This window comes from Argentina silus (genome assembly GCF_951799395.1).
Source record: "Argentina silus genome assembly, chromosome: 22".
NCBI classification, from domain to species: Eukaryota; Metazoa; Chordata; class Actinopteri; order Argentiniformes; family Argentinidae; genus Argentina; species Argentina silus.
The window spans coordinates 3,951,593-3,961,592 of NC_139676.1; the positions used below are offsets into that span (position 1 = coordinate 3,951,593).

Sequence of the window (10,000 nt, forward strand, 5' to 3'; positions counted from 1 at the left end):
GACCCTCAGACACACCCCTACACACACACATACATACAGTGCCTTCGGAATGTATTCAGACCCCTTCATTTTTTCCACATTTTGTTGTGTTATAGACTCAATTTAAAATGGATTAAATTAAAAGAATTTGCTATCAATCCACACACAATACCCCAGAATGACAAAGCGAAAACAGGTTTTTAGAAATGTCAGTACATTTATTAAAATTTAAATACAGAAATACCTCATGTACATAAGTATTCAGACCCTTTGCTATGACACTCTTAAAATTAGCTAAAACGCAAAAAAGAAAAATGTCATCAACAAATCACTCAATAAGTTGAATTGAGTCCATCTTAATGCAAGGATAACAGTTCATGTAATTTTGGAATGAATATCTTTGTTTTTATAGGGTCTCTGATTTGCATAGGAATCATTTACACACTGTATGGATCAGGTTGTCATTACAAACTGAGCAAATTTCATAATTTTCTCTTGAAAATGTGTGTGTGTGTGTGTGTGTGTGTGTGTGTGTGTGTGTGTGTGTGTGTGTGTGTGTGTGTGTGTGTTACCTGTGCTTTAGGATGTCTTTAGCCAGGTCTTCTCCGGTGGTCCAGGAGTGCAGCGGACACAGGAAGGACATGCCTGAGTGAGGGAGACACAACAAATACTTAAGTCACACATCAACATTCATCACACATTCATAGACATTTCACTCATTAATTGCGACATTGACTCATGGAGGCCATGTGACACCCAAACATTTGTCATTCTGGGACAGACTGCGTGTCTCCCACTGTGCCCAATAAAGCGTGCATGCACACACACACACACACCCACACACACAAAGTGTCAGTATCAGGTGTTAGTTAATCCTCAGTAGCGTTGCCAACTGGGCAGAGGAGGACATATTAGCTGGATGAGAGGAGGAAATGAGAGAGTGACGAATTTGTGTGTGTGTGGGTGTGTGTGTGTGTGTGTGTGTGCGTGCGCGTTTGGATATGTGTGTGTGTGTTTGCCAGTGTGTGCCAGTGTGTGTGTGTGTGTGTGCGAGTGCCAATGTATGTGTGTGTGTGTGTGTGTGTGTGTGAGTCTGTGTGCCAGTGTGGGTGCGTGCCAATGTCCAAAGCGTGTGGGTGTGTGTGTGTGTGTGTGTTTGTGTGTCTCGGGCACAGCTCTGCCAGGCCTGACCATGCCAGTCTAATCCTGCCCTGGTCGAAGTCATCCTGGTCACTCTAACTAATTACAACTGTCTGTGTATCTTTATCAGGCGCCGTCTCAGGGTTAAAGTTCAAGGTGGAAGAGTCTACGAGAGTCAGTACTGTCTGGACACACTGTCGTCCCAGTGATAGTAAATGGAGGAGCCGGCTGAAGCAGAGGCCAACTGTTTCTCATTTAATAGAAGGAAACGTATTCAACTGTAGCTGATTGGCATTGAATCAGTATGCTAGCTAGACCATCTTAACGGGCCCTCCCTAAAGACCTCTTCACCCCCACTACCCCCCTGTACAAGTTCTCTCCTGTTAATAAAACATTTCCTTCTTCTAGCATTGTGACTGTCTATGGCCCCTGGTCTGAGCATTGATTACTTTATCTTATGATGACTGATGGATAGATGATTCACTTACTTAGACAAATGTATTTGTTGTAAATCGCTTTGGATAAAGGCATCTGGTAAATGCCATAAATGTAAATGTAAATGTAGACCAAAGTCTAGTCTAATACAGAGTATTGCTTGACATCCAGCTCTGAATGTTGCCAAACGTGTGTGTGTGTGTGTGTGTGTGTTCCACTCACCGTCGAAGCAGTGGACCTGCAGTACTGTGTGTGCTCTCTTGCGGTTGGCGGTCCACTCTAGCAGACAGGGGGGGTAGGTACGGGCATGCTCCGGACCCATGGCCGAACGCTGCATCGCCTGGATCAGACGGTGCTGACACACACACTCATACCCGCCAGGACCGTAGTCAGACACAAACCTAACACACACACACACACACACACACACACACACACACACACACACACAGAGACACAGACACAGACACAGACACAGACAGATAGACAGACAGACAGACAGACACACAAAAGTTTGTTTAAATTATCTGTAGAGTTTTGTGTGGTACGTGTACAGTACAGTACAGTATGTCTGTGTGTGTGTGTGTGTGTGTGTGTGTGTGTGTGTGTGTGTGTGTGTGTGTGTGTGTGTGTGTGTGTGTGTCTCACTTGAGCAGGTACTTCTCCAGCCTGTGAGAGGGAGGGAAGGCGGAGAGGAGAGCGGAGAGGAGGAGCCAACCTCTCCCTGAGTTCAGGTCATTGGGGTTCCGCCACACCTGATTGGATGAGGGAAGATACAGGAAGTCAGGAGAGAAGAGAGGAGAGTCAGGTGAGGGGAGGAGAGAAGAGGAGAAGAGAGGAGAGGAGAAGAGAGGAGAGGAGAGGGGAGGGGAGGGGAGGGGAGGGGAGAAGAGAGGAGAGGAGAGGAGAGGAGAGAACCTGGGCTGTTGCATGTATAATGATCTGCAGCGAGGCATGACGTCTCACCTGATTGGCTACCTGCGCCAGGATCTCGTCTCGGAGGCCGGGATTGGCCAGACCTCTCTGGATGATGTAGTTCCCAAACAGGTTCTCCTGAGCTCCGTTCAGGTTAGGATCCCCCATGAACCGCAAGATCTAGAAAACACACACACACACACACAAGCTGTAAGATTGGATAATGGTTTGTGTAGCGTTACACAGGTGTGTGAAGCACTGTGAAGGTGTGTGTAGCAGTGTCAATGGTGTGTGTAGGAGTATCAAAGTGTGTGTAGCAGTGTCAAGGTGTGTGTACAGTAGCAGTATCAAGGTGTGTGTAGCAGTATCCGGGTGTGTGTAGCAGGGTAAAGGTGTGTGTATAACAGTATCAAGGTGTGTGTAGCAGGGTAAAGGTGTGTGTATAAGTATGGTGTTTATGTACCAGTATGAAGACGTCCAGAGCTCCCTGTTTCAGCTCCTCGTCCACCCTGGTCAGAGATCTCTCTAACGGAGCCGTCAGCATCCCAAACAACGCCTCCTAAACACGCGGCACACACACACACACACACACACACACACACACACGTGAAACACACAAATGTATATACAGACAGTGTGGACTTACTCTACATATGGCTCGTATGTACTTACACACACATTACACCCCCACCCCCCACCCAACACACACACACACACACACACACACCTTACCCTGAATATGGCTCGTATGTAGTGTGTGATGAGGTAGTTGTTGATATCCAGAGGAAGGGTCAGCTGAGGGTCCACGTGCACCTTAGGAGCCTGAACCAATGCCAGGCACTCAGAGTGAAACTCCCTGCCACCTTCACACACACACACACACACACACACACACACACACACACACACACACACACACACACACACACACACACACACACACACACACACACACACTTTGAGCAGTTACTTGAGTCAGCATTTACTTGAGCCAGTGTCAGATAGGCAGGGTTTGCACTTTGAAGACTAATCCATTGGTTCCATTGTGCCAGGCAAACTCAATCAAGCACAGCTTAGGGATTTGTCAAATATGTCAACCCAGGTCTGGAGGGTGTGTGTGTGTGTGTGTGTGTGTGTGTGTGTGTGTGTGTGTGTGTGTGTGTGTGTGTGTGTGTGTGTGTGTGTGTGTGTGTGTGTGTGTGTGTGTGTGTGTGTGTGTGTACCTGCAGTGGCCTGCAATAGTGCACCCAGCTCAGCAGGGATGGGTAGAGTGGTAACATTCACCACTTCCCTATTAAGCCGCTCCTATAGAGGAAGAGATAGAGGTCAGGGGTCAGAGGTGAGACTGATATTCTTTTTTTTTTTTTTTGGGCATTTCTGCTTTATTGGGATAGAGACAGTAGAGATTGACAGGAAGGATGGGTGAGAGAGAGAGAGAGAGAGAGAGAGAGGAGGGATGACATGCAAGATAGGTCGAGGGTCGGAATTGAACCAGGAACCTTGTGATTACGTGGTAAGCTACGCCACTAAGCGCCCAGACACTGATATTCTGATGAGGGTCATATAGACCATTGATATTCCTGGCCGATCACAGTGAGGGGTTGAAGGGAAAGGAGCTTGGTCTTTACCTCCTCTATCCTCAGCCTCTCCTCCTCCGCCCTCCGCGCCGTCTCCACTTCTTCCTGAGAGAGACACACAGGGTTATACACTCCATCAAAGACGTGTGTGTGTGTGTGTGCGTGTTTGTGTGCGCATGTTTGTGTGTGTGTGTGTGTGTTTGTGTGTGTGTGTGTGTGTATGTGTGTGTGTGTATGTGTGTGTGTGTCATACCCTGATGTAGCGTCGGCGGTTGACGAAGAGTCTCACTATGGCTCGGATCTTAATCAGGTTCTTCCTCATCATCGCAAAGCGTTTCCTGCACAGGTAAAGTAGACATAGGGGTAAACAGACAGGACAGATGTCACACCACACTTTAATGGAGTGTGTGTGTGTGTGTGTGTGTGTGTGTGTGTGTGTGTGTGTGTGTGTATGGGTGTGGGTGTGTGTGTGTGTGTGTACCTGGACAGGTGTCCCCTACACTGGGCCTGAAGCAGCATCATGTTGAGTCTGAACGTTAGGAAGTTCCTGCGTGCGAAGAACATGCGTGTGTATCTCTGCAGCGTCATGGCAGCGATTTGCAACACACGGTCACGCTTACACTCCAACAGCTGGTATAACTCCTCCTTCAGAAACAGCTGACACACACACACCAAACACACACACACACACACACCAAACACACAGAAATAACAAAGATATGTTCATCTCGCCACAATAGTAACTGCCATATAGGGCTGGCCAATACATTGTGTATTTATTGCTTTCCCAATATGGACGCCCCTACTCACCTTTGTGACGCCCACTTGGTACGTTCCTATCTTTACTGGACAGAGCTTGTGGAGCATCAGGACACAGTTCTCCCCATCTGCAAGGGGGGGCTCACTCAGACCCATCAGGGCTTTATACCTGAGGACACACACACACACACACACACACAAACACACAGGCACGCATGCACACAGACACACAGACACACACACACATACCATCATCATCATCATCATGACCAATGATAAAATGTCACTTCTGTGAGTGTGTGACCTCTGACCTCTTGCCAGGTAGGAGGGGGTCTGGTGGGGGGCGCGGGCGAGTCTGTGACTTCCTGGGTAAAGCGTTATGACTTCCTATCAGGTGACCTACCTGTTGAGGAAGGTGTGGAAGGGTAGTCTGATTGGATAGCCCTCCTTCCTGATGCGGATGGTCTCTAGGATACCAGAGTACTTCAGCTGAGTGCTCACCAGCTCCATCTCAAATACACCTTGTTCCTACGACACACACACACACACACACACAGACAGACAGACAGACACACAGACACACACAAATTATACATAATACATCACGTGTACACACATCAACTCATACATAGGACCCACATTTAGAGACTGGATTATCATACTGTACCTTATGATGGTTTGGCTTAATGCATCGAACAAAGTACGGGTTACACCTGCAAGACAGACAGAAGTAATCAACCTACTGATCACATCCAGCCAGCACCAATCACACCACAGATCAACCAGATCAAACATGATCTGAGTCGGAGATCTTCAAAGAACTTAACAGAACATAGCACTCAGAACCTATAACTCAGATTTTTATTTTTTATTTTAAAAATATGTTTTTAGGGCATTTCTGCTTTATTAGGATAGAGACAGTAGAGGTTGACAGGAAGGATGGGAGAGAGAGAGGAGGGATGATATGCAAGATATGTTGAGGGTCGGAATCGAACCAGGAACCTTGCGATTATGTGGTATGCGCATTAGTGTGCTACGCCACCAAGCACCCCGATTTTTATTTTCTTAATACAAACAACTTAGAACCGAGACATAAAAAAAAAACCTCTGCAGGCTATCCAGAACCCACAATTCAGAACTCAGAGAACATCAGACTTGGAAGTTTAGAACTCTAGAACGGACCTCTCCATCTTCTCCACCAGCTCCTGAAGGCTGCTCTGGAACTTGGCGCTGACCGTGTTGGCATGGTAACGTCTGGCTGTGCTGCTCCTGCGGACCGCCGAACGCTGCTGGGACACACTCTCAGAGTGCTTCAGGAAAAGGTTGGACACCATCTACACACACACACACACACACACACACACACACACACACACACACACACACACACACACACACACACACACACACACACACACACACACACAATCTCAGAGCATTATTGTACTGTGGACACAGTGAGCTACACTCTGATTGGCTGATGGTGATGTTGACCTCTCACCCTGTTCTTGCTCTGAATAAAGAGGTCCAGTACGTCCTGACGAACCGAGTCAAAGTTCTTATCGAGGAACTTATGGACCTAGAGAAGGGAACATTAGAGAACATTTGGAGAACGATACAATCAGATCATCTCATGATAAGGACTATCTGCTTAATAGCTCTGGGAACAGTAGGATAACCTTATGGACACATTAATTCATAAGGTTTATAAAGCGTGTGTGTGTGTGTGTGTGTGTGTGTGTACCTGGTAAGTGACTTTCCCGGCGTAGTGTTTGAGAGTGAACTCTGGTTGCGGCATCTTTGGCCTGGCATACAGCGGGCTGTTACCATGGTGATAGTGGCACTTCTGGAGGAAGGTGTGGTCTGTTGCCTAGCAACGGGTGGGACAGTCTGAGTTTAGACACCATAGAAAGTGAAAAACACAGGCCTTCTGTCAAACTAGGAACCTTTAACTTGGAAACACGAGGGGGCCTTTCTAAGTGTCCGATACAGGAAGTAGCGTACCTGAGGGAAGCCGCTCTGGTCGTCAAGGACACGCAGTATCCCATGAGGCTTAGCGGCGATGAGGTCGATGCAGGCCTGGTTGTCACTGAAGGACAGCTCCTTCCAGCTGATCTGCTCCCTTATATACTCCTCCTGATCAGGAAACAACCGCCATGCTGGGTCAGCACACAGCCGCCATGTTGGGTCCAGCCCCCATGCGTCTGTATGGGAGACGCGGCTCTGTATGTGTCTGTGTCTGCGGCAGTTGCACTCACCTGCTCCTCTTTGAAGACGATCTTGTTGAAATAGAACTGCAGCGTCTCATTGGCGTAATTTATACACAGCTGCTCGAAACTGTTAAAGGTCAGATCCTACAGAAAGAGGAGTAAAGAGTGACGGAGAGAGAGATGGAGGATAAACCATGTTAGGGGCCAAGGAAATACAAAGACCATGTTATAATGGACGCAAACCAGCCCTAACTCCTGACCTCAAAGCCGTAGATGTCCAGGATGGAGATTGACAGGGCCTCGTTTCGAGGGTAGACCCGCCCATTGATTCGCTCCGTCAGCCAATTAAAGAGCAGCGAGTACAGGATCTTGGCAACAGCATCTCTAAGGAAAAGATTTCCACTTTAGAACCGGTTTAGCTCATACCATGAACCGAATATCAGTGATCCTGAGATGGTTTGTATGTCTGACACACACACGCACACGCACACGCGCACACACACACACACACACACACACACACACACACACACACACACACACACACACACACACCTGGCGTCCACTGCACTCTCCACGGTCAGAGGGGTGTAGATCTTCTCCCGGACTGTATCCTAGAGGTCAGTAGTGGAGATGAACAGACTATTTATCCATCCATCAATCAATCTATCCATCTCTTCACCCATCCATCCGTCCATCCATCCGCCCATTGCTCCATCCATCCATTCCTCCATCCGTCCATCCATCCTGCTCACCGTGACTTTAAAGGTGATGGCCTTCTGTAGCCCCTCTGGTGAAACCTGTAGAAGTTCAGCCACGACTCTGATCTCCTGGGCGCTGACCACCGACGCCACCTCCTGCCCTTCTGCCTGCATGACAACACAGACACAGACACACAGACACACACGTCACACACATACGCACGCATGCAACCATGTATGCACACACACGTCACGCACCCACGCACCCACACACACACACTGCTGAGTGACCATGTTCGAGTTGTTACCTTATTGTGATATTGTGTGTTTCCTGTGTTTTTCCTGTGCTGTGTCATTCTGCCTTACCTGGAAGGGCTGGAAGTAGACGTTTCCCAAGTGCAGGACAGAGGAGAGCAGTCTGAAGATGCCGTTCTGCTCCTCAGGGCTGAAGCACAGGATCTCCATGGCATTCTGCACCCTCTTGAAGTCCTCCCCATCATCCTTCCCCTCGATCGCACAGTCCCCTCCCTGCATGGAGGGAGAGGGAGAGAGGGAGAGAGAGTTTAACTACAGTATGCACATACTGCATGCACAGAAAGACAGAGAGAGAGGAGACAGAGAGCGGAAAACAGGGAAGAGAGAGAGAAGGAAAGAGAAAAGGAGGAGTGAGAGTGTGTGTGTGTGTGTGTGTACCTGGTTGAGGTAATAGTAGGTCTCGGCCTCCTGTAGGTATAGAGAGCGTTTCTCGTGGGAGGGAAGGCCTGCCAGCATCTCATAGAAGATATGGTAGTTCCTCTCTGATTTGGCCTGGAGACACACAGGAGCTCGCCAATGAAGTCGCTTACAACACTTTCCCCAAGATGATCAAGTACAACATCCCGATCTCAGTGGCAGGATTGGGCTTCAAAAACATGTGTAATGTGTACCCAACCCAGTCTCTAAATGATTATGCTCTGGGGGATCGTTTCTGCAAACCAGAATACAGAATACTAGGTATACTTAACCAGTTGAAGTTAATGCCTAAACTTAACCAGTCGAAGTTACGCAAGTCGTAATTCCAAACGCAAGTGGTAATTCCCATAACTCTCGCATAACGTATCTTAAGTTTTTGACGTATCTTATGTCAAAACAGGTGCTCAAACGCTGGTCAAACGGTATAGCCAGATAATACAATCCCCCCAGATCGTATTTCCAGGTCTGCAGAAACGATCCCCCAGAATGTAATCATTTGGAGAGTGTGTGTACCCCTTTTTATCCAACTGGCTGATATCACTCATTGTTAGCTACAAGGGGGAGCTGAATGAAGCTCTGTATGACAGGGGGATAAAGACCGTTATGACAAGGCATTGTGTCCTCTGTCTAACGCTTAGAAATATGAAAGCCATTTCTGAAGAAGATCAGAGGAAACATTCAATGTCTGACAGAGATATTTTAAGCGATGCTAATTCCTCTGTGAGATCAGATGGCAACCAGTCAGCAGGTTTGACACCCCAGGGTTAGTGTCTCCTTCTAGGATCTCTGCTCTCTCAAGGTGACACAGGTGTAAGGGGACTCCACCTGCGTTACTGTGTGTGTGTGTGTGTGTGTGTGTGTGTGTGTGTGTGTGTGTGTGTGTGTCTCACCTGAAAGACGATGCGGGACTTCTCCAGCAGATACTGAGACGTTATGGCACCGCTGATCACACCCCTATAGCGCACCCAAGCACAAGTACACACACACACACACACACACACACACACACACACACACGCGTGCCTTAGAACTTCTCAGTGTTAAGTAACACACGGATCACTAGCCGACATTCACACCATCTTAGTGTGTGTGTGTGTGTGTGTGTGTGCTTTGTTCTTTTCTGAAAGGCCATCTCTACAATGACACACACTCTATGCTATTCATGAGTATTGAGTAAGCATTATAAGGGTAAAGCTGACACCTTGTTCACACAGTTGTCATTGTCAACGCTGATTGCCATAGAAACAACTGACTGGAACCGCTACGAGACACACCTCAATCCTCCATGGTTACCGTGGTCACCACCATGTCATGCTCATCATTACCGTGGTAAGACACTTGATTGACTGAACTCACTCCTCCATGAAGATCTCCACAAACTTCCCGAAGCGGCTGGAATTGTCGTTCCGGACCGTTTTGGCGTTCCCAAAGGATTCCAGCAGGGGCGTGGCCTCCAGGATCTACCACGACAATTGCCAGGAATCTGAGTTACTACGGGAACAACAACCACGGCAACAACTACTATTGTGCATAAAAAAAAAGAAAAAAAGCT

The 10,000-nt window shown here is 47.9% G+C and overlaps 1 protein-coding gene across 1 annotated transcript in view; it reads right to left on the reverse strand.

Moving 5' to 3' along the window:
- myo15ab (myosin XVAb) overlaps positions 1–10,000 on the reverse strand; it is a gene marked incomplete at both ends in the record, with an annotated part of 40,190 nt that overhangs the window by 17,166 nt on the left and 13,024 nt on the right. The window contains 26 exons of the mRNA XM_083694320.1: positions 1–17; positions 552–624; positions 1,777–1,955; positions 2,203–2,309; positions 2,521–2,649; positions 2,933–3,028; positions 3,202–3,332; positions 3,693–3,774; positions 4,098–4,151; positions 4,300–4,384; positions 4,528–4,703; positions 4,857–4,974; positions 5,209–5,333; positions 5,473–5,518; positions 5,988–6,139; positions 6,307–6,384; positions 6,550–6,675; positions 6,810–6,941; positions 7,064–7,159; positions 7,276–7,399; positions 7,571–7,629; positions 7,771–7,884; positions 8,083–8,244; positions 8,410–8,523; positions 9,339–9,402; positions 9,805–9,908. The exon at positions 1–17 is cut by the window's left edge and continues 175 nt beyond it. Of these exons, the coding sequence (XP_083550446.1) occupies positions 1–17; positions 552–624; positions 1,777–1,955; positions 2,203–2,309; positions 2,521–2,649; positions 2,933–3,028; positions 3,202–3,332; positions 3,693–3,774; positions 4,098–4,151; positions 4,300–4,384; positions 4,528–4,703; positions 4,857–4,974; positions 5,209–5,333; positions 5,473–5,518; positions 5,988–6,139; positions 6,307–6,384; positions 6,550–6,675; positions 6,810–6,941; positions 7,064–7,159; positions 7,276–7,399; positions 7,571–7,629; positions 7,771–7,884; positions 8,083–8,244; positions 8,410–8,523; positions 9,339–9,402; positions 9,805–9,908 (2,743 nt within the window). The remainder of the gene's footprint in view (positions 18–551; positions 625–1,776; positions 1,956–2,202; positions 2,310–2,520; positions 2,650–2,932; positions 3,029–3,201; positions 3,333–3,692; positions 3,775–4,097; positions 4,152–4,299; positions 4,385–4,527; positions 4,704–4,856; positions 4,975–5,208; positions 5,334–5,472; positions 5,519–5,987; positions 6,140–6,306; positions 6,385–6,549; positions 6,676–6,809; positions 6,942–7,063; positions 7,160–7,275; positions 7,400–7,570; positions 7,630–7,770; positions 7,885–8,082; positions 8,245–8,409; positions 8,524–9,338; positions 9,403–9,804; positions 9,909–10,000) is intronic.